At 39.9% G+C, this 24,851-nt stretch overlaps 2 protein-coding genes across 2 annotated transcripts; both read left to right on the forward strand.

Annotated features, from left to right (window-relative positions):
* The first annotated feature begins 13 nt into the window (after positions 1-13).
* LOC141601280 (uncharacterized) lies at positions 14-19,525 on the forward strand. Its single transcript, XM_074421549.1, has 7 exons — positions 14-600; positions 8,028-8,338; positions 8,491-8,809; positions 9,106-9,525; positions 18,678-18,922; positions 18,971-19,123; positions 19,221-19,525. The coding sequence occupies exons 1-7, from the start codon at positions 14-16 to the stop codon at positions 19,523-19,525; spliced, it is 2,340 nt and encodes a 779-aa protein (XP_074277650.1).
* Positions 19,526-19,617: 92 nt separating this feature from the next.
* On the forward strand, positions 19,618-20,526 carry LOC141601281 (uncharacterized). Its single transcript, XM_074421550.1, has one exon. The coding sequence runs from the start codon at positions 19,618-19,620 to the stop codon at positions 20,524-20,526; it is 909 nt and encodes a 302-aa protein (XP_074277651.1).
* Positions 20,527-24,851: the final 4,325 nt, after the last annotated feature.

Raw genomic sequence — 24,851 nt, forward strand, 5'->3', positions numbered from 1 at the left:
TGCTTTCACGTCGATGGGTGCGAAGATTGACAGATCCGTCTATAACACACCATGCCCCTACACCTTCAGAATCAGCCCCTACACCTTCAGAATCAGCGGTCAGAAGAGTCACTTCATTGGATCTCTACTACCAGTCGGGGATCGGGCACCCTCCTTTTTGCAACTTTATATCTATGACACAACATCAGAATTAGATATGCGTGCGAATGCGGTCCGGAAAGACACAAGCAGAATACAGCTAGACAAAAATATTCTCTCTGGTTTGAAGAATATGCTCGACGAGACCAACCCGCTTGCAAAAACATTCCGCATGGCACAACAGAGGATTAAGGAGGACAAGAATATTAGTGTATCCATAAGAATACTCGGTCATAGAGACAGCAAAGCCATCAAAAACACGGTGTATAACAGTCTGACTGCATCAGAAGTCGCTGCTCTCATTGTGGGCGATCTAGGAGGAGCCAGTGCTGGAAGAGATATCATAGTTGATCACAAGGAAAAGGGTTTAAAAAGAATAAATGAGCTTCATCCATCTTTCATGGCCTTACAGTACCCTCTTCTATTTCCCTATGGAGAGGATCGTAACCTTGTTGACATAGAGTATTATTGTAACACCCCCCATACTCCAAGTGCCTTACCAGGACCACTCAGGTATAAGGATGCCACCATCTCGGTTACCCGAGGCATGATAATCATAAGACAATGAAGAAACATACTTTATTAAATAAGTTTAAGTGATTACATTATAAAACCAAAGCTAACAAAAGGAATTACAAGGTTCTCATACGGTCTACACTAAAACTATCAAAGCTACTAGACTTCGTCGGACACACAAATGAAGACTTCTAACTGCCACGTGATGACTCATCCCGGCTATCCCATACGCGTCATATCACACTCGCTCAATAATCGCTCACCACCCCGAATGGATCACCACGCTTTTAAAACATTTAAACGGGGTCAATACTAATCACACAATTCAATACATATATCAACAATAAGATAAACAGACAAATTAACTGTCACACACACACACACACACACACACACACCAACTCCCATCGTCTCAATACGATCGACCGTCCACCGGACCAGCCACGCCAGCTGGGGGACCGCAGCCGTTCCCACCTAAGCCCCGCTCATCATACGAGCGATAACCCCGTCCCATTAATGTGCACATCCCCTTTCGTGGCGGGTTCCACGAAGGGCGAAACTAGGGCGTGAGATCACTCCCGCAAGTGACCCCACTCGGTAGAGAACGCATCTCGAGAACCATCACAAACACAACCACAATCACAATCACAATTACAATTACAATCATCATATCAATCAACTAACTACAAGACATCACCAATATCCCATTATGGGACTAATACTCGAGTAGAAATCCTACCTGGATAGCACAACACGCAGACGGTATCTACAACTGTCTCAAAACGCCTCTTCTATGAACTCTCCTCCTACCATACAACACATAGATACTACTATTCAATTACTATTCATAAAAACCCCCAATTCCTAAATTAGGGTTTCACTAATCTTAACAAAACATTATATAAATTACATTAAAAGCTTACCCTCGACGCAAGGAATCCAACGACACAAACTACGATGCAAACCGACCGTCCGAACTCCGGGAATTGTCAAGAACGCGATTAGGAAGAAGACAAGTTGCTTTCTCTCTTAAACAGGTTTTAGGTTTTGTAAAAAGTGATTTAGAACAAAGACGAATTGGTTTAAATACCTTAATCGCGTAATTAACAAAACCCGAGAAAACTCCCCGTAAAACCGGACACTCGATCGAGTACCCAAGGTACTCGATCGAGTACCCCCTACTCGATCGAGTACCCCACTACTCGATCGAGTACCCAACAGTCGAAACTATTTTATTTCGCAACTTGCCCTTACTCGACAGAGTAAGGGCTACTCGATAGAGTACCCCAAGACTTATAAATACGGAGTATTACAGTCTTCCCTCCTTAAAAGGAACTTCGTCCCCGAAGTTCAACCCATACATAAAAACAACCATACTGACTCGACCAAGACACAACAACTTAGCTAAGGACTCGAGAACTCGACCGAACATAGAACATGAACTCTTAACCCCCATTCTACCAACTATGTTTACTTCCACAACATGACTCACTATATCGTATCTACCACATATATATCTCTCACGACACCAACTCCACACATAATCAACTACCATCCTCTAATGCTGTTAGCTCCATAATATCATCAACTATCAACATCAACTATCAAACCCAATACCAAGACACTCATAGACATCAAACGGGATGTTACATTCTACCACCCTTAAAAAGGAACTTCGTCCTCGAAGTTTACTCACACTCGCAACCTCATCATCCAACTGTCAACATTATATAAAATATTCCCCCACTCTGAAGCATCACACTACTACGAGCACGGCCATGGCCCTTTTATAAGTATTGTCCACAAAACAAATCCCTCCTTTACGCTACGCTAACACTCTACTTCCAATTATATTACCGCATGCACCACCATGAAACTCTCTTTTATTGCATCCTACTCCTCTTAAGACAAATGTTACGTCCTCGTAACTCGCTAATACTAAACCCTTAGCTATATTATCTCATTATCCTCATCACCACCCTATGTCAAAGATAACTGCCTATAACCTCATTTCCATAATCACTCCTATTTCTCAAGGCTCTCTTACTTCAACAGTTCTCATACTTCAAATCAATCTGCACACCCCTAACCTATACCATAAGGCTCGTAGCAAAATCACCATACTAACTCTCCATTATTACTGCCAACAACATACCTCTCTACGTAAGGCACTTATCTCCCAGAAGCATAACTCACGGTCCGCACTCGTTACGTACACGCACACTAGATCCTCAAGTTCTTTCTTTCATTACCGCAAAATTCATACACAACTTAACATGACACTAATTTCCCCAACACCCTACCCTCACTGTCTCATCAAAAAATTATGAACTACCTGCCGCTTTCAGATCATTACAACACATGTTCCACGAATCATTTTCCATTACCAAGTCTAACGATGTCTCATCTGAAAACAAGATCAAAATTACCGTAACAACCTCTCACAACCGTGTCCCATCAACAGATTATCACTATCCCATGACAACAACGAAACATATACAACTCTATTTCACATCATACTCTACCTCATTCCCAACTTAACTCGGTAAAGAAAACAGAGTAAGCAAGACAACCGTCTATCAAAGACAAATCGAAACTCGCAGAGAGCAACATCAAACAAAACAACAATCTATGTATAACTGGTATGCACTTTCGAAACTCGAATCATAATCACCCCGCCTACTCCACCACAACCGGTGACGGCATCACAACGCCGCCACCAACAGCCACACCGTAGTGCGAAAATACCCGCATCACAACACTAAATATCGAGCCCGGATCACCACCCGAGGCACCACAACCACATCGATAGACATCACAACTACATACGATTCCATAAATACTGCCTCGGAAATAACCTTTCGGACAAGGAAACTTACTCCAATCCACTTTACTCTATCACAACGCAACATATTATATGAAATAACAGATAAGCATCTCATGAACATCATCTCTACCATTTCACGGAATACACGTGTGTTATTAATACACATAAAATTATAACTAGCCATGTCAAATTAATCAAATTATTACCTTTTTGGATATCATTCAATTAAACTACCGTGTCCAACATATATATATTACAGAACATTCATAAAATAGCTTTATAATTATCACACCATACCACTTCTTGTGAGGTCCGAACCTCACACAAACATTTACACATATCATAGACCCGTAATCACAACCAACTAGTCAATCCCGACCACGTAAGTTACCACTCAACAAAGGTTACCTGCCGTCCGAGCTTAACTCGCATGCCCCTCATCACATTCTTCCATTCGCATCACCAAAGACCTTCGCCATACATAACCATACAACTAACACTCATTATGAGAAACCACCTCCTAAGACTATGTCTTATACTTCCTGACAACCATACTTTTATCAATTCAGTCTTTACAAAATCAGCCTCTTTAGAATTGCCACTTTTCTAATATACACTTTTCCTTAACCACTAGTCAAAGACCATAACACTACCACTGTCCGGACATCAAACCTCTTCACTCATCTCTAAATATCATGATTTCTTTTCTATCTTTGGTTAACATCCCAAACAACGAACATCGAATCCATGAACAAAATTATCTCAACATTCTTCCCAATATTTTCCTTAATTGAATCATCATCCATTTCTCCACCAAAATCTCATATCATGCAGATATTCTTCTAACTTCTTACTTTCCTTAATTCCTCGAAACTCATTATCAATCATGTTGTCCTGAAACTCCTATATAACCTTCAGCTAACATCTTCGTGATACTATCACACATTTCGATGATTCCTTACCTTTACATCACATAACTCCGGTGAACATTTTCCTCAGCTTACTTTTTATCCTTCTTTTCTCTTTACACTCAATAATACCAATTTAATAGCTCAACTCCTTATTACTTCTATCTAACCCTTTTGTGCACCAATTACCTTCTCATCGCTCCAAAACTCAAATCCCATTATTTTATATCGATATCATCTCCCTCTTTCTTACCACAAATATTCTCTTATTATGTCATCAATCACCCTTGCCACTAATACATCCATAGAATCAATCAACGTTCTTGTTCAACAATTGCATCTCCTTCTTACATCTCTAGAAATCAAAATTCCTTTCATACCGCCAATTACCCAAGGAACTCACACAGTAGTTTCATCTTTTAATAAACCTCCCAAACTCACTCACTGTCTATAAATACACCTCGCGACATGTCTCCACAAAGTTCACTATATATTACTCTTCTCAACCCCTTTAAACGAACTTTCACTACCTAAATCCATAACCCACACGACTCCTAACCATTTCCCTCCATAACTCTTTACACATCTCAACCCGCCACTATCCACATTCTTACTTTCAATCTTTTCATTCTCACGTTCATTATACTCACATCATCCCTTGTCTATATTCACTTATTTCTACATTACTCAACACACAATCATATCACTCATCCCGTCTCGCAAAACGTGCGCCTTGCCTCAATAAACTATACCAATCTTCCTTTTCTTTTTCCACCATCTATCATAATCACTCATAATTCATGTCCTCCCCACCGAACTCATACTCATCATAGTGCCACTCTTTACAACATAAGATTGGGTAACTTACGCTTCAGGACCAACACATACGTAAAACAATGCATAAAGAAGTAATACAACACCTTTGAATTAAACGTAATATGCAACGAATGTCAAAAGACAAACATACGACCAAAATACGCATATGACCAGTGTAGACCCCACTCGATCGAGTACCATAACCTACTCGATCGAGTTGAGGCTACTCGATCGAGTGCCCAACATGCTCGATCGAGTGCCCCGACTCCAGAACCCAAATAGACCTTCTGATCTCTGACTTACTCGACCGAGTAGCCCGGCTACTCGATCGAGTGACCCCACACTCGATCGAGTGCCCTAGGTACTGATCGAGTGCCCGTAAACACGATTCGGTCAAAATAACGACAAGTACCCACTCGATCGAATCAAACCCACTCGATCGAGTCATGCAGACTTCGTGAATACTACCCGCATGTTATCTCACATACCCTAACGTACTATGCATTCATTATTATTTCAACATGATGATTACAACTACGCATTCAAATCTGCGCGACTCCTCATACAATCAACAAAATAATCTACTTCGTGTTATTAAGTGCCACGTTATAAACAGCCATCATGCTTTTCATCCAATTCGTTATACAAAACACATATCATTGAACCTCTATTCTTCATGTTACTACTTACCAAAAGTCAAACATTACCACCTATCATGCTCATATAACATTCAACTTTCAATCATGTATTACTCGCATGTTTTAAATTTTCATAACTTTTCATAACACAAACCACACCCATACACTACAAATCCTATTTCCATGTTGCTAATACAACAACATTACAAATCCACTTCATCACACATCATCATATACGAACTACATTCTTTTTCTACCATATCATTCATCATTCTCATATACTTTTTCAACGATTCCAACCAACATGTCAACCAACTATCATGCAACATACTTTCAACAAACCATATACAACACAATTAACATACACGTCACACATATACCCACGGACTCCACGTTCCCATACCATGTGACTGGCTTAAGTATCATGGGGCCAAGATTTTGAAGTGAGGGCGCCTACTCACCCAAAACCTAGCATCAGCCGGGGCTCCCATTACACATACACCAGGTTCATTTTATTAGACTCCCTATGTTCATTATGTTCATTTGTTACAGGTTCCAAAATCGTCGCTCTGATACCATTTGTAAAACCCCCCATACTCCAAGTGCCTTACCAGGACCACTCAGGTATAAGGATGCCACCATCTCGGTTACCCGAGGCATGATAATCATAAGACAATGAAGAAACATACTTTATTAAATAAGTTTAAGTGATTACATTATAAAACCAAAGCTAACAAAAGGAATTACAAGGTTCTCATACGGTCTACTGACTAAAACTATCAAAGCTACTAGACTTCGTCGGACACAAATGGAAGACTTCTAACCGCCACGTGATGACTCATCCCAAATATCCCATACACGTCATATCACACCGCTCAATAATCGCCACCACCCCGAATGGATCACCACGATTTTAAAACATTTAAACGGGTCGACTAATCACACAATTCAATACATATATCAACAATAAGATAAACAGACAAATTGAATCCACACACACACACACACACACACACACCACCAACTCCCATCGTCTCAATACGACCGTCCACTGGACCCGACCACCCAGCGGGGGGACCGCAGCCGTTCCCACCTAAGCCCCGCTCATCATACGAGCGATAACCCCGTCCCATTAATGTGCACATCCCCTTTCGTGGCGGGTTCCACGAAGGGCGAAACTAGGGCGTGAGATCACTCCATAAGTGACCCCACTCAGCCGAGAACGCATCTCGAGAACCATCACAAACACAACCACAATCACAATCACAATTACAATTACAATCATCATATCAATCAACTAACTACAGCACATCACCAATATCCCATTATGGGACTAATACTGAGTAGGAAATCCTACCTGGTTAGCACAACACGCAGACGGTATCTACAGCTGTCTCAAAACGCCTCTTCTATGAACTCTCCTCCTACCATACAACACATAGATACTACTATTCAATTACTATTCATAAAAACCCCCAATTCCTAAATTAGGGTTTCACTAATCTTAACAAAACATTATATAAATTACATTAAAAGCTTACCCTCGACGCAAGGAATCCAACGACACAAACTACGATGCAAACCGGCCGTCTGAACTCCGGGAATTGTCAAGAACGCGATTAGGAAGAAGACAAGTTGCTTTCTCTCTTAAACAGGTTTTAGGTTTTGTAAAAAGTGATTTAGAACAAAGACGAATTGGTTTAAATACCTTAATCGCGTAATTAACAAAACCCGAGAAAACTCCCCCGTAAAACCGGACACTCGATCGAGTACCCAAGGTACTCGATCGAGTACCCCCCCTACTCGATCGAGTACCCCAGCTACTCGATCGAGTACCCAACAGGTCAGAAACTATTTTATTTCGCAACTTGCCCTTACTCGACAGAGTAAGGGCTACTCGATAGAGTACCCCAAGACTTATAAATACGGAGTATTACAATTATGAGGATGTGAATAAAAAAAAAAGTCAGGCAAAAGAAAGTGTGTAACAATGAGGGAGTATTACGCTTATCGGATACAACAAAGGGTTAAAGGAGGGTATGCTTTGCTTCATGGAGGGAATTTACTACACAAATTTATTGTCGATTGTTATTGTGCAATTGAAAGTGAAAGACTGTTATTCATAAGATATAACCAGCCATCTCTACGTTGTGACCTGCTAAACAACATTTGTGATGCTGTTAGCAAAGGTAATTATGTGGGGGCGACGGTTGGAACCAGAACAATACTACCCGCAACATTTACAGGATGCGCAAGGTATATGCAACAAAATTATCAGGACGAAATGGCAAAGTGCAGGTGGTTTGGTAATCCACATTTATTTATTACCTTTACTGCTAATCCAAAATGGCCAGAAGTAGAGAGTATGTTAAAATACATAAAAGGACAGAAGGCTGAGGTCAGAGCAGATATTGTAGCCAGGGTATTCAAACTGAAACTCAGACAACAAATGGACTATGTAAAAAAGGAACGTTATTTTGGAACGGTAGTTGCAGGTAAGCCTTTAACTTAACCTGCTCATTTAGCACAAATCCTAAAACCGTATATTTTACAAAGCACCTAACTGTTATTGTATTAAATAAATTATTTGTTAACAATTTTATCAATGTAAGGTATCACTGACGCATCACTTCTCTGTCCTAAACAGATGTATATACAATCGAGTTCCAGAAGAGAGGGCTACCACATGCACACATACTTTTATGGTTAAAGCCAGAGGAAGTGGACCTAACCACCCAGTTCATCGATAATATTATTTGTGCTGAAATACCAGACAGAGAGAAAGAACATGATCTATATAAAGCCGTGTCTCGATATATGGTTCATGGACCATGTGGACGGATGAACCCTAACTGCTCGTGTATGATCAATAATACGTGCAGTAAAAAGTTCCCGAAGAAATCTAATCAGGAAACGGTGATAGATAATAATGGCTACCCAATATACAGAAGGCGAGAAAATGGCAAGTACGCTACATTTGATTATAAATTTCACCTTTAATAACAAACTTCAATGTATAAACATTACTACCATTTTCCTCAGGTACATACAAAAGGGAGACCACCGCTTAGACAATAGGTACGTCGTGCCATACAATCCGGGTTTTCTTTTAATGTTTAAAGCGCACTTAAATGTCGAATGGTGCAACACGGCTCGTGCGATTAAGTATCTCTTTAAGTACATTTTCAAAGGACCAGATAAGGCAACTATGGTCCTGACATGAGGTCTAAGATGATGAGATTAAATCATATCTCGATTGTAGATACCTATCAGCCTGCGAAAGTGCATGGAGAATCTTCGAGTTTGACATTTTAGAGGGAAACCCAAGTGTGATACGATTACCAGTGCACTTGGAGGTAGAACAAGTTGTAGTGCTAAGGGATCATGAACATTTAGAAGTTGTTATAGAACGGGCCAGTGAGAAGGAGACAATGCTAACAGCATGGATGACTACAAATACTCTCCATACGGAGGCAAGAGCTCTAACATATGCACAGTTCCCCACAAAATATGTGTGGAACAAGGGGTGGTTAAAAAGGAAGCAGGGGATGAGCATATGTTGGATTGTTTTTGTGCATTCCACTGATGGAGAGCGTTATTATCTTCGTTTACTTCTAAATATCGTCAAAGGTGCCCAAAACTTCGAGGATGTAAGGACAGTGAAGGACCGTGTGTACCCAATGTGGGTTAATATCCGTATACTACCCCTTTAATTGTAGGACTATAACGTAAAATATACATGTGAATATAGTCATAAAACATAAAAACGATAAGGAACAAGCAATCAACCTCGGGTCCTTGATGAACGGCGTAAAGAACAGAAATCAAACCAGATTCCCTCCTAATTGTTGCACCCAAGACCTTGTCCGAGATATGCCCTTGTGCTAGAACAGTGTTCTCCGATTGCCTTGCAATATAGGGAGAACTGATGTGAGTTTGCTTGAGATGTGAGATCTCGGTTTCTACAGAGAAAAATGCTCTCTCGAAACCCTAGTTTTTTTACAAATGTTTTGATTAGGTTAGAAGGGAGGAGAAACCCTCCCTTTTGTTCCCTCTCACTCGGCCGGCCATGGGCTACCTAGGGAAGTGGGCTTCCACTTCCTTTTAGTCTTGGCTCATGGTCTGGTTCGCAAAATCGCTAAAATGTATATGACGGGTTTATATTATAAATCATTATCGGTTATCGGAAATTAAGGCATCAGCTAATAATACGAGTTAGCTGAATTATTAATACGTGTCCGACAAAACAGTATTGTATAATTTATTTTAATATACATTTAATTAAATATAAATCACGTATATTTAATTTTACGAATTAACTGGTTAATTCGCCTTAGCCCATGATATTTAATCCGTATTAAATATAATATCTCAACATCACATATTTGACTAATTACTTAGTCAAATAACTCGACTAACCGGTTAGTCAATTTTGGCATCTACATGACAAGATTTTCATCTTGTCACATCTCTCGAACGTATCCTATAGGTGTGACTTTTAGGGACCAGTTGATCACCGCCATCCGTATGACAATAACGTCAAACTTATCTAGCAAGCCAACCGTTATTGATAAACGTGGATCAACTGATAATAATACCAAAGTATGCCCTTTGATCCTTTTAGAGGTTTATAAGTCCTTGCACTAATTGTTAAGGACACCAACCCCAACAAGCTCCCACTTGTCCGTACAAGTGTATGTGCAATGACGTTATCCGCACTAACCGGAGGACACAAGCTCCAACAAACTCCCACTTGTCCGAACAAGTGTAGGTGCGATAACCGATTCTCATATTCATTTAAAATCTCTCCCACTCAATGTAAAACAATTTGCAGATCTGGATCCACAAAGGTCGTATTTTACAATCGATCCGTATCTAGAGTGGTTTCCCCGACTAGAGAGTAACTTAACCGATAAAACGAATCCGTATCCGAGCATGGCCATGCATTTCGATTCTGACTCCTCGAGTGGCCCCGAGAAATATCGAGTACCTGATAAAGGCTGAATATTTCCTTCAACTCGACTCCTTCCGATCTAAGCACAAAGATGAAATGACCCAGAAAAAATCTACTTGGCCCCCTGTTACGGATGACCGTGAGATAGAAACCAAAGTCACCCAAAATCTGCCGTAGTCTCAAGAGACAAATCGATAGTCTAAGAATCGACTCTTAGGATCACTATGGAAGTCCTATCCACGACCGGGCAACGAATGTTATAAAACATTTAGGACTCCACGTCGATGTCACAATTGTGTCCTACGAAATATCCGTATAAATCGCCTCTGTGATTGGTCGACAACCCGTTGACTTATGGCTCGTTGAACCCACCATCAACCAACGTCACGAGAATAATTGCCGAGTTATCACTCATGTGGGTAATTAAGGACTAACAAGATATGATGTTTGTTCAATTCACTTTGTGGTGTTCAAAATTGTCGTACAATTCCACATGAAAAACAAAATATATATATAAAATATCAAAACGATGATGTCGTATAGAGTACAAAGGAGAATGAATCTGATCCATAAAAGAGTACTACAACTGAGGAACACGTTTGATTCCCATGGAATTTACGTGCCCTTCATGCTTATCTTGTCGTAATGCTTTAGTGAGAGGATCTGCTATGTTATCATCTGTAGCAATCTTTTCTATCACTACTGTCTTTTGCTCCACGTAATCCCGGATTAGATGAGCTTTCCGTTGTACATGTCTAGACTTGTTGCTAGACTTTGGCTCCTTAGCTTGGAAGATGGCACCACTATTGTCGCAATAGATGGTGATCGGGTCATTCGAACTAGGCACTACAGAGAGCCCATGTAAGAATTGACGCATCCATATCGCTTCCTTTGTTGCTTCGACGCGGCATAGTACTCGGACTCGATCGTAGAATCTGCTTTAATGCTTTGTTTCGAACTCTTCCAGTGATCGCAGCGCCATTTAAGAGTAAAAACGAATCCCGACCGAGATTTCGAGTCATCACGATCCGTTTGGAAGCTAGCATCTGCGTGTCGGTTCTGCGCATAGCTTTTGTTCGCCTCCATAAGTCAAAGCCCAATCTTTAGTCCTCCGTAGGTACTTAAGAATGTTCTTGACAACAACCAATGTGGTTCACCTGGTTCTTTGTTGGAATCGACTTGTCATACTCAATGCATATGCCACGTCCGGACGTGTGCATATCATGGCATACATGATTGATCCTATTGCCGAAGCATAAGGAATCCGTGTCATGCGCTCTTTCTCTTCCGGTGTCTCTGGTGCCCGAGACTTGCTCAAATGCACCCCTGGAGCCATAGGAAGGAACCCTTCTTGGAGTTAGTCATGCTTTGAATCTCTCTAGGACTTTGTCTATGTAAGACTCTGATCGAGAGATAACATCCGTCGTGATCTATCTCGATAGATACGGATGCCTAGAATTCTTTGTGCCTCTCCCAGATCTTTCATCCGGAAATGGTTTTTCAACCATACTTTCACCGAAGTTAAGAGAGGTATGTCATTCCCAATCGGGAGTATGTCGTCAACATACAATATTAGGAAGACAATCTTGCTCCCACTCGACTTGATATATAGACATGGTTCCTCGACCGATCGAATGAATCCATTTTCTTTTATCACTTGGTCGAAGCGATGATTCCAACTCCTTGATGCTTGCTTAAGTCCATAAATGGAACGCTTAAGCTTGCACACTTTCTTAGGATGTGTTGGATCGATGAAACCTTCGGGTTGTACCATGTACAACTCTTCCTCCAAAAAGCCGTTTAAGAAGGCGGTTTTCACATCCATTTGCCAAATTTCATAGTCATGAAAAGCGGCGATCGCTAAGATAATCCGAATGGAACGAAGCATGACTACGGGTGCAAAAATCTCATCGTAGTGCAAACCTGGCACTTGGGTGAAACCTTTAGCAACTAGTCGTGCTTTATAGATATCTTGTTGACCTTCCACGAAATGCTTTATCTTGTAAAGCCATTTGCATTGAAGGGGACGAACCTTAGCAGGTAAGTCAACAAGATCCCACACGTTGTTCTCATACATGGAGTCCATCTCGGATTGCATGGCCTCAAGCCATAGCTTTGAGTCGAATCGGTCATGCCACCTTTATAGGTTGCGGGTTCACTACTCGTTAAGAGTAGAACGTCATCTATGTCATGTTCCTCGACCATACCGATGTATCTGTCCGGAGGAATAGAGACTCTTCCCGACCTCCTAGGTTCCTCTGGAATATTCACCGCAGCCGGGATTGAAGGAATTGGTTCCTCCAATGGTTGCTCGGTGTTTGGTTCTCGGAATCTCCGACAGTCGAAGGTTCTATCACTCTTTGCATTCTCGAGAAATTCCTTCTCTAAGAATGTCGCACTAGCCGCAACAAAAACACGTTGTTCGGTTGGCGAATAAAAGTAATGACCACGTGATCCTTTAGGATAACCTATAAAGTATGTCTTGACCGATCGCGGGCCGAGCTTATCTTCATGTCTCCACTTGACATAAGCCTCGCACCCCCAAACCCGTATAAAGGACAAGTTAGGGACCGTTCCTTCCATAGTTCATATGGAGTCTTGTCAACAGACTTTAGACGGACTTGGTTAAGTATTAGAGCGGCTGACATAAGAGCATAACCCCATAATGAATCCGGTAAAACCGTGTGACTCATCATGGATCGAACCATATCAAGTAGTGTTCGATTTCTCCGTTCGGACACACCATTCAACCGTGGTGTTCCAGGGGAGTTAACTCGTAGGGCAATCCCACAAATCCTTCGGGTGTTGATCAAACTCGTGAGAAAGATACTCGCCACCACGATCCGAACGCAGTGTTTTAATCTTTCTACCTAATAGGTTCTGCACCCTATTTTGGTATTCCTTGAATTTCTCAAAGGATTCACTTTTGTGCTTCATTAAGTAGACATAGCCATATCTACTCAAATCGTCCGTGAAAGTGATGAAATACCTATAGCCTTCTCGTGCGGTGATTGACATAGGACCACATACATCCGTGTGTATGAGCCCTAATAGGTCGGCAGCCGCGCATTCCAACACCTTTGAAGGAAATCCGAGTCATCTTACCGATGAGACATGATTCACACGTGCCAAATGATTGAAAATCAAAGGCCGAGATAGCTCCATGTTTGATGAGCTGTTTTTCGCGCGTTCTCATTAATGTGTCCCATACAGCGGTGCCATAGATACGTTTGATCTTTGTCACCAACCTTTAACTTTTTATTCATTACGTGTAATATTTCGTTGGTCTGATCTAAAACATAAATTCCATTCATGGAGACTGCCTTGCCATAAATCATATTGTGTAATGAGAAAATGCAAGAATTATTCTCTATTACAAATGAAAAACCAAGTTTATCAAGCGCAGAAACCGAAATAATGTTTTTGGAAAGACTAGGTACATAATAGCAGTCATATAATGACAACTCAAATCCGCTTGGAAGTGGATCACATATGTCCCCTTGGAGATGGCAAATACTACTCTTGCTCCATTCCCAACACGCAGTCCACCTCACCCTTTACGAGGGGTTCGATGTTTCGGAGCCCCCGCACATGATTACACAGATGAGAACCACAACCAGGATCAAGTACCCAAGTTCCGTAACTTGCGTGGTTAATCTCAATCATATGAATAAAAGTAGAAGAGAGAGAAGACATACCAACAGGTTTAACACGACCCGCCTTTAAGTCCTCATGATAAACAGGACATGTGCGTCTCCAATGCCCAGTCTTGTGGCAATGATGGCATTCCATGTTTTCACTCTTGCTCTTTGTCATGCCCGATGAGTTACTCGCCTCACCAGGACCACTCTTCCCCGAACCCGACTTCTTGAACTTCGCCTTACCTCATCGTTAGGTTTGCCGGAGCTTTGCCCTTACCTTTCCCTTTGTTTGACACAACGAGGACATCCTGTTTCGAGCTCCCACCGCACTTCATGTCCTTCTCGGTCTGTACGAGAAGGGAGTGCAGTTCATGGGGAGTTTTCTTCAAATCATTCATATAGTAATTCGCTCTAAATTGCGAATAACCATCGTGGAGTGAGTGAAGAATACGGTCGATAACAATATTCTCGCCGATGTTACGATTAAAGGTCTCCAACTTCTCGACATTCTCAATCATGCTGAGAATGTGTGGGCTAACCGGTTGGCCCTTCTCGAGTCTCGCATCAAAGAAGCGAGTGGTATGCTCATAGGTCACGATTCTCGGTGCTTTCGAGAATTCCTTAGTGAGCGTGGTGAAAATCTTGTTTGCACCTTGGGCTATGAAGCGTTTATGCAAATTGGGTTCCATTGCAAAAATGAGCACGTTTTTAATCGCACCCGCTTCCATGACGAAATCGTTATAAGTAGCGATCTCGTTAGCTCCACCGTGGGACCCGGGTGTGGCGGCATGGGCTCAAGTAGATATTTGAGCTTTCCGTCGGCCAGCCGCGCAGATTCCGTAATCTTTGCCGCCTCCCGCCTCCGTTGGATCCATCATTCTTCATCGAGTGGACCGATTCATCCGACTCATGAAGATCCTAAGCCAGGACTCACGGTCCAATGTGGCACTTGGCATTGGGTTATTACTTGAACCAGCCATTTGATGTTTAGCGATTTAAAACGTGATCTACACTTTGAAAAAGAAAGAAAAACAAAACGAAATAAGCAACTCATCGAGGTGATTTAAGTCTATTTTAAAATTTATTTTAAACATGTAGACTCTCGCACTTGCATAATTGATCTCCCTCAAGAAAGACACAAGTGATCCCAAGACTCAATTTCAGTAAATTGATAAGCCAACTGTTTAGCTAATTCTTCCGGAAGAACTCTTGGTCGATAGATTTCCGTAAATCCTATCTATAGTCCACCATGATCACAGGGATCGTTTAGTGACCATAGTGTTGAGATAAAATAGGTCAATCGGTTCCAACTTACCCGACGTAGAAGGGGTCATAGTATGCCTACCGACGAAGAAGGGACTCATTGGAGTTTGACCTATAAAGACCGTTCTCAATTTTGGTTTATACGAGGAAGATCCCATCAACAAAATTATAATTCATTTTAAGTGAACGAATAACTAGCGTCTGTCGTGAATGAATTTATTTGGATGATGGCTTAAAACGTGTGACATGAGAATGTCAATGAAAACTAACTCGTGACCTCTATATGTGTCAGTTTTCATGCAATAATTAGGTGGTTTGGTTTTTAGGCGGAATATGATGCAAATTATCGTTGCGAAAATAAATAAAGGAATGCAAAAAAACGTAAATAAAATTTTCCTAGTGTGGCCTATCCTAGTGTAAGAACATAATACAACTTTGGAATCCACCGTTGGACCCGAAAAGCTTGTCTTGATGTTCCATCTTGATCCAAGTAGCGGGAGTGAGCATCCGGTCTCCATCTTTAGTCTTCTCAAAAATTACAATTAAAATTACAAAATATAAACCTATTTACATTCTAATTAAAACTGTAATTACAAGTGAAAAAACAAAAACGGAGATACAAGATCTCAAAATACAACCAAGACCGTGTTCCATCATTACGGTAACACGTTCTACTAAGGCCACACTAAGTTACAATCGCTTGTAAAAATTAAATACGTAATTAAAAAGCATTCACGGCATTCATAAATTAACGATAAATAAAATGCATCAACTAAAAACAAAACAAATTTATTCATGACATAATTCCGTAATTATGTTAAATTTATCCAAACCACCTTTTAATGATTAAAATTCGTGTGATAAAACCGCTTCTATCATTTAATTTTAATCCATTATAATCCGTCATTTTAAAGACGCTTTAAAACAACTATATGGTACGTGAGTGAACCGATTCACTACTAAGCGAGTGTACTATATCCGTGTAAAGTACATATTGAAGCCAAAAGAAAATTTAAATCAAAAGAAACAAATTTTCAAAGCTGTTAAAGACGAAATCCCTCGATCCAGGGACATAAGTGCTCGATCGAGGAACTACGAGGCTCGATCGATCAACTCGCAAGTCGATCGAGGGGTATGCTAATCAGAGGTGCTCGATCGACTAAACGGTGGTCGATCGAGTACCTATATCAGAAAAACTACTCGATCGAGTACGAGGACAACTCGATCGAGCGGAGGGGTTTTGTAAGCGGTGTCGATCGAGTGCACAAGAAGGACTCGATCGAGCAAAAAGGTTTTGAGACAGGGTCGATCGAGTACAACAGGGACTCGATCGATCAAAAACAAGACAAAACAGCACTCGATCGAGTAGAAATACGCTCGATCGAATGCAAAAGTGGCTGAAAACCTCTGGAAAAACCAAAACCCTCGTGAAAACAAATTTCGAGACAAAAACAATTGCAAATTCGATCAAAATTGCATCAAAACAAATTTGACAATTTACAAAACATGACATATTGTTATAATCTCCGTATAAAACAACAATATGCAAAAACCAAATGATGAAAACGTGTAAAACATGTCACGGTTTCATAAAAACGCAATGTGACCAAATTAAAAAATTTCTTAGTGAGAAAAATATGCTGATGCAGCACGGATTTTTAGACAAAACAAAATCGTTTCAAGATCGTTTTATGAAAAACACATGAAAAATTCACGTGGCCTCGCTCTGATACCACTTGTGGGTTAATATCCGTATACTACCCCTTTAATTGTAGGACTATAACGTAAAATATACATGTGAATATAGTCATAAAACATAAAAACGATAAGGAACAAGCAATCAACCTCGGGTCCTTGATGAACGGCGTAAAGAACAGAAATCAAACCAGATTCCCTCCTAATTGTTGCACCCAAGACCTTGTCCGAGATATGCCCTTGTGCTAGAACAGTGTTCTCCGATTGCCTTGCAATATAGGGAGAACTGATGTGAGTTTGCTTGAGATGTGAGATCTCGGTTTCTCTACAGAAAAAATGCTCTCTCGAAACCCTAGTTTTTTTACAAATGTTTTGATTAGGTTAGAAGGGAGGAGAAACCCTCCCTTTTGTTCCCTCTCACTCGGCCGGCCATGGGCTACCTAGGGAAGTGGGCTTCCACTTCCTTTTAGTCTTGGCTCATGGTCTGGTTCGCAAAATCGCTAAAATGTATATGACGGGTTTATATTATAAACTGTTATCGGTTATCGGAAATTAAGGCATCAGCTAATAATACGAGTTAGTGAATTATTAATACGTGTCCGACAAAACAAAGATTGTATAATTTATTTTAATATACATTTAATTAAATATAAATCACGTATATTTAATTTTACGAATTAATCGTTAATTCGCTTTAGCCCATGATATTTAATCCGTATTAAATATAATATCTCAACATCACATATTTGACTAATTACTTAGTCAAATAACTCGGACTAACCGGTTAGTCAATTTTGGCATCTACATGACAAGATTTTCATCTTTGTCACATCTCTCGAACGTATCCTATAGGTGTGACTTTTAGGGACCAGTTGATCACCGCCATCTGTATGACAATAACGTCAAACTTATCTAGCAAGCCAACCGTTATTGATAAACGTGGATCAACTGATAATAATACCAAAGTATGCCCTTTGATCCTTTTAGAGGTTTATAAGTCCTTGCACTAACTGTTAAGGACACCAACCCCAACAAGCTCCCACTTGTCCGTACAAGTGTATGTGCAATGACGTTATCCGCACTAACTGGAGGACACAAGCTCCAACACCCAACCTACAAGGAAGCATGCTTTGCACACGGCCTAATAAGTAATGATAAAGAATGGCACTAACCCATGGCAGAAGCAGGTCGGTGGGCAATGCCTTCACAACTTCGGGAGTTATTCGTCACGATGCTTTTATTCTGTGAGGTAACGGACGTCCTAAAACTATGGAATGGCAGTTATGAAATGATCTCAGAGGGCATCGAGAGGCAGAAAAGAAGACTCTTCTGTCATCCAAACCTCGAGCTAACAGAGGAAGCCAAAAAATCATATACATTAATTGAGGTCGAAAAAATACTTCTAAGGTATGGAAAGACCCTGAAAGACATTAATAATATGCCTCTTCCAAAGATTGAAGATATAAACGGCTTGGAAAATAAGCTAATTCGAGACGAACGTCTATACGACCGCAAGGAAATGGCCAGTGAGTGGACACATAAGGTGCAGCAACTCAACGTTGAACAATGATTAGTGTATGACAAGGTAACTGCAGCAGTAGAGAATGGGACTGGTGGAGTAATATTCTTATACGGACACGGAGGCACAGGAAAGACGTTTTTATACAGGGCCATCTCAGCAAAGGTAAAATCAGAGGGTAAAATAGTTCTCATCATCGCGTCATCAGGTGAGTAAGCAAATAATTATCATAAAACCTTCAGTATAAAGAATAATTATCATTAATTGCACTTTAAAAACGGTATGTTTAAACTTTCTTAAATTAGGTATTGCAGCATTACTACTACCGGGAGGAAGGACAGCTCATAGCAGATTAGCCATCCCAATTGACTTATTCGACAACTCTACATGTAACATAGGGCAAAAGAACCAACTGGCTGAGCTCCTTAGGGATACGTCATTGATAATATGGGATGAGGCACCCATGGACCACAGGTTTTCTTTTGAAGCAGTCAATCGCACAATGAGAGACATAATTGGATTTAAAGACATAGGAGCTAGATCTAAGCTCTTTGGCGGAAAGACGATTCTACTTTGGGGGGGGGGGGCTTCCGACAAGTATTACCTATAATAACCAAGGGAAGAAGGCAAGATGTTGTACAAGCATCAATTAGTAGATCGTACATATGGAATTAATGCATGGTATACACGCTAAAGAGAAGCATGAGGGTTTCAGAATGTAACAGTGACCCAGAAAAGCGAGAAAGAAACCGAGCATTCAATGACTGGTTCTTAGCCATGGGAGATGGAACGTTAGAAGCCAAGGAAGATCAGAATGACACGAAAGAAACATGGATAGAAATACCAGAACAATACATCGGTAGTAAAGCAGCATTAAACATTGAGGTCGTAGTTAACCAGATGTACCTGGATTTTGCGAGCAGCTATAAAAACGAAGACTATCTAAGAGAAAGAGCAATACTCACACCTTTATTTGAAACTTCCGACATGATAAACAGCCACATGGCAAAGTTGGTGCCGGGTGAGGAGGTTCTCTACCGGAGTTGTGATGAGGTCTGCACGCCATCAACTGAATCCGAAGACCAGTTTACATCTTATCCAACAGAGTACTTAAACCGTCTAAACTTACAGGGGTTTCCACACCATGAGTTAAGGCTTAAGGTAGGGATGCCAGTAATGCTGCTGAGAAACATAAACCCATCACATGGGTTATGCAATAGTACACGTCTGATTATAACTCACCTTGGAAAATTTATAGTCGGAGGGAAAATAATAACGGGTTCAAAGCTGGGTGAAAAGGTTCTTATACCAAGGATAATAATGACTACAGCGGACATAAAAATCCCATTCGTACTTAAAAGAAGGCAATATCCCCTAAAACCCTGTTATGCAATGACAATTAACAAGAGTCAAGGACAAACCCTAACGCATGTAGGGATCTATTTGCCAAAACCCGTGTTTAGTCATGGCCAGTTATATGTAGTAGCTTCAAGGACGACATCCCCAGAAGGTATACAATTCTTCATCGACGATTCAACCCAAGAGTTCAAAGGTCACACGAGGAACATCGTCTATAAAGAAGTATTTAACAATCTACAATCTCTATCGTGAATAATCAATGCTATGCAGATTTATTATTTGGGCGGTCGTGTAGACTTCTGACCACCAAACTAATAATTAAAGCTTTAAGTTTACGAATTATAAACATCACTACCACTGACGTAAATTTTATAGAAAATAATCTTTCCGATATTTACCTTTTATATCTAAAATCGTAAGTTCTTCATTTATTTAGGTATTTTTATGTGCAATTGCAATAATAAAGATAAAGCATAATCTTTCCACTTTGCATTTACAGCGAAGCTGTTCAAGGTATTGGCATATCTTCCATTATATCAATACATATAACTCACAAATACCCGGAGAAAAAAGGAAGAAAAACCTTTAAATTCGATCAGCTTAGTTAATTGATGATATGTATATTTTGCATTTAAGGAAAAATAAAAGTTGTAAGAGGTTTATGTTAAAACATCAGGAAAGAAACACAAAAGGCTAGCCCTATACTTTATATTCATTATAGAACATGAAAAACAATCTTCACAAACTACACCATAGCAAAATCAATTCAAAATTAGAACATTCTAACGGAAAAAAGATACCTAAAAAAATGAAAAACCTTACCTCGTTAGAGTTGTGCGAGGGAAGCAACCTCAATAATAGCCTTATCAACCAATTTCATCAAATTCCTCGGACAAACTCCCGGTACTATCAACATATTTGGATTTCCACCCGCTAATAACCAGCCACTTCCTCCGTCGCTGAACTACTCCCTCTCTGCAGCCTCTCCCTTTTCTCCTCCCGGAATTGCATGTCATTCCGTGAATTAGATAAGCATATGAAAACAACTAACAAGTGAAATTAAATCAATCATAAAGATGAGTCATGGTTTGGGTAACAGATAGATGAGGAATTAATCGGAATCCGAAAACATTAGTAAGATGGGGATTCAATATTTAGAGATTGAAAGTGGAATGATAAGAGTGTAGAAAGTAAACAGATCTGAGGTTGGGAAGGCGATTGGTGGTGGTTGATTTGATGGGCGTGGTGTTAGATTAAGGTTGGTGTGCGGTGGTGCATAGTTCGGCAGACAAAAGATGAAGATTAATTGTGAGGATGAGGGGTATGATACTGTTGGTGTATGGGGGAGTATAAGAAGTAGAGTGGAGATTAGTTGTTAGTTTATTTGATTGATTAGTTGAAGGTTGATTAGTTGGTGTTTAGTTTGAAGGAATTAGTTTTTGTATTGATTTGTTGTGAATTCAGGATACACTTGGGTTCATAGAAATGGGAGGGGAGGTCCTCTATTTATAGAGCTCCTCCTCCTTCTCATACATCCTGAGAACACTCTAGAATAGGACATTCTAGAGTGGCCTAGACACGGAACTCTCTAGAGTTCCCTCTCTAGAGTTCCTTACCACTTATACACATGTCTAGAAGGTTCTAGGTTGTTCTACATAAACCTAGAACATACATGACTCTTCTAGATCCTTCTAAACTCTTCTAGACTCTTCTAGTTGTTTCTAGATTATTCTAGCACATTCCGGATAAGTCTAGAACTTTCCGGAAACGTCTAGAATACACTAAAAGTCTCATACTTCAACACTCCTCCTTGAGACTTTTGGTGTAACACTTAGCTTGAACATTCCTCTTCTTTTTCTTTTTTCTTTTGTATCGCCAAACTCGGAGGTTGCTCAATGTACGTCTCCTCCTCGAGCTGGTAGCATGACAAACAATTGAAGCAAATGTATCTTCGTAGTGAATTCCATCTTGTTGGGAATATCCTTTGCCGATCATTCTTGCTTTGTGCTTGTTGATAGAGTCATTAGAATTCAACTTAGTTTTATAAACCCATTTTACACCAATTACCTTTCGATCTCTTGGCTTGTCAACCAACTCCTCTATCATATTTATCTCCTTCTCCATAGGTTCTTGCCACTCCTTCTGTTTGGAAGCCTCATCAAAGTCTCTTGGCTCCTCAGAAGTGAAGTAGCATCTTTTGCACTCTTCTGTATCTTGAATGGAGAGACATTCTACATAAATTTCAGAGAGATTTCTCTTACCTTGTGCTCCTGTAACATTCTCCACATTGTCATTCGGGGATGGAGAATGTGCTTTAGGAGTTGATGGAGGAATAGGAGAATCATTGTTGTTGGTTGTGTCAGCATTACCTTGTGGATGCTGGGGATGATCAGGGAGTAAGGTCACATTTGTTTCTACCTTCTTTTCCTCCCAGGTCACATTTGTTTCTACCTTCTTTTCCTCCCAATGCCTGGCTGCTTCATGGGAAGATGTATCTTCGAAAGAAGATTCTTGAGTCTTGAACTTCTTATCATGAGCGTGTAAAGATTCAATTAGCTCTGTCACGGTGAGCTTCGATAGATCCCTTGATTCTTTAATAATAGTGACAATCATGTCGAATTTTTTTGTCAAAGTTGTGAGAATTTTCTGCACAATCCTCGTTTCAAATGACTTCTTCACCATATATTTTCATTTGGTTAATTGTCTCCATTACTCTCCAAGTGTAGGTTGTTATGTCTTCATTCTCCCCCATTTTCAAATTTTCGAAATGTTTTCTTAAGGCATTAAGACGTAATGCCCTTATCCTTTCATCACCATAGAATTCTTTTTGGAGTAAATCCCATGCTTCTTTTGCGGTAGAAGCCCACATTATTTTTGGAAAAATGATCTCCGAAACGGTATCAAAGATGAAACACAGGGCTTTGGCGTCATTTATTTCATCCTCTTTTATTTTCTTTAAGGTGGCTTCGGTGGTTGGAACACCTTCTTGTTGTTTTTGGGGACCATTTTCCACTATCTCCCATAGTGCATTTGCTCTTAAGAAGAGCTTCATTTTAATGCACCAATGGTCATAATTTTCTCCTCTAAATAAATCTAGAAAATCTAGAGGAGCGGGTAATAGAGTGTTTGATGCGGAAGCCATAGTTTTATTTTGTTGCCCTAAGATCTTTAGAGCTCTTGATACCACTTGTTGGTGTATGGGGGAGTATAAGAAGTAGAGTGGAGATTAGTTGTTAGTTTATTTGATTGATTAGTTGAAGGTTGATTAGTTGGTGTTTAGTTTGAAGGAATTAGTTTTTGTATTGATTTGTTGTGAATTCAGGATACACTTGGGTTCATAGAAATGGGAGGGGAGGTCCTCTATTTATAGAGCTCCTCCTCCTTCTCATACATCCTGAGAACACTCTAGAATAGGACATTCTAGAGTGGCCTAGACACGGAACTCTCTAGAGTTCCCTCTCTAGAGTTCCTTACCACTTATACACATGTCTAGAAGGTTCTAGGTTGTTCTACATAAACCTAGAACATACATGACTCTTCTAGATCCTTCTAAACTCTTCTAGACTCTTCTAGTTGTTTCTAGATTATTCTAGCACATTCCGGATAAGTCTAGAACTTTCCGGAAACGTCTAGAATACACTAAAAGTCTCATACTTCAACAGATACTTATTAAATTAATTAATTTTAAGAAACAACTACATAAAATTTGTTTAAGATGAATTGAAATGATTAGGAAAATACTTTAAGTTTGTTCTATTACGTCATAAGTGAAGAACATTCACCTTATGCTCAGGATACCGGTTAGTCGGTTACTATGAGACCGTCTTTCACTAAATTAGTGGAGTCATAACAAAGAGAAAAGAAAACAAATAACATCCTACTCCCATCATATGCGAGATCTTAATTAAGTCGGTCTAAACAAATTTAACGCTATTAAAAGACTGTCTCTCCGAAATTTTTGTGAACTTCGGATAAGTTTGGGACAAAATGTAGATTGAAATATTCCTCACAAGGAACCAAGTTATTTGTCACTTACATAAGGTAAACGCTCTCATTTAGTTTATACGAAAAATCTTAATTAAGTCGTTCTAATGAAATTAAACGTCAAACTGTTACTTGTTTCAAATTCAGCAATAAATGGTCTATTTATATAATGAGAATCTGAAACAACGTAACAAAATCGATCCCTCAAACCGCCATATGCAAAGACGAAGATAAGTGCAGCTACTTTAACCCAAAATTCATGAGAGCATATGCTTGGATCGCGTCTTTTCATTCCTACAAAAGCACCAAACAATAGGCCCGTGCATCGAACGAGCATTAAACTTAGTCTATATTATTAAAGGAAGCTTTTTTCAAGCGATTATAGAGAGTCCAACCTTTATGAAATACTCAAAGTAATAAATTAATGAAAAAATAACTAAAATAAAAAGGAGTTGTGTCGATCTCTAATTCTCTATAGCAATAGAATTTCAACTTTACGCATGTCTATCCTATAACAATATTATATTAGTGAATAATAATAATAATTAAAGGAGTTATTATGACTTCCAAATACTTCCATGTTTCCCATTACT

Source organism: Silene latifolia, chromosome 9, assembly GCF_048544455.1.
Source record: "Silene latifolia isolate original U9 population chromosome 9, ASM4854445v1, whole genome shotgun sequence".
NCBI lineage: Eukaryota > Viridiplantae > Streptophyta > Magnoliopsida > Caryophyllales > Caryophyllaceae > Silene > Silene latifolia.

What these genes read in the sequence shown, in the direction of transcription:
- LOC141601280 (XM_074421549.1), top strand. Translation starts at nt 14, where the DNA reads ATGGGTGCGAAGATTGACAGATCCGTCTATAACACACCATGCCCCTAC. An exon ending in CGTAACCTTGTTGACATAGA is followed by an intron (nt 601 to 8,027) that starts GTATTATTGTAA and finishes TGATGCTGTTAG; the next exon opens with CAAAGGTAATTATGTGGGGG. An exon ending in TTTTGGAACGGTAGTTGCAG is followed by an intron (nt 8,339 to 8,490) that starts GTAAGCCTTTAA and finishes TGTCCTAAACAG; the next exon opens with ATGTATATACAATCGAGTTC.
- LOC141601281 (XM_074421550.1), top strand. Translation starts at nt 19,618, where the DNA reads ATGAGGGTTTCAGAATGTAACAGTGACCCAGAAAAGCGAGAAAGAAAC.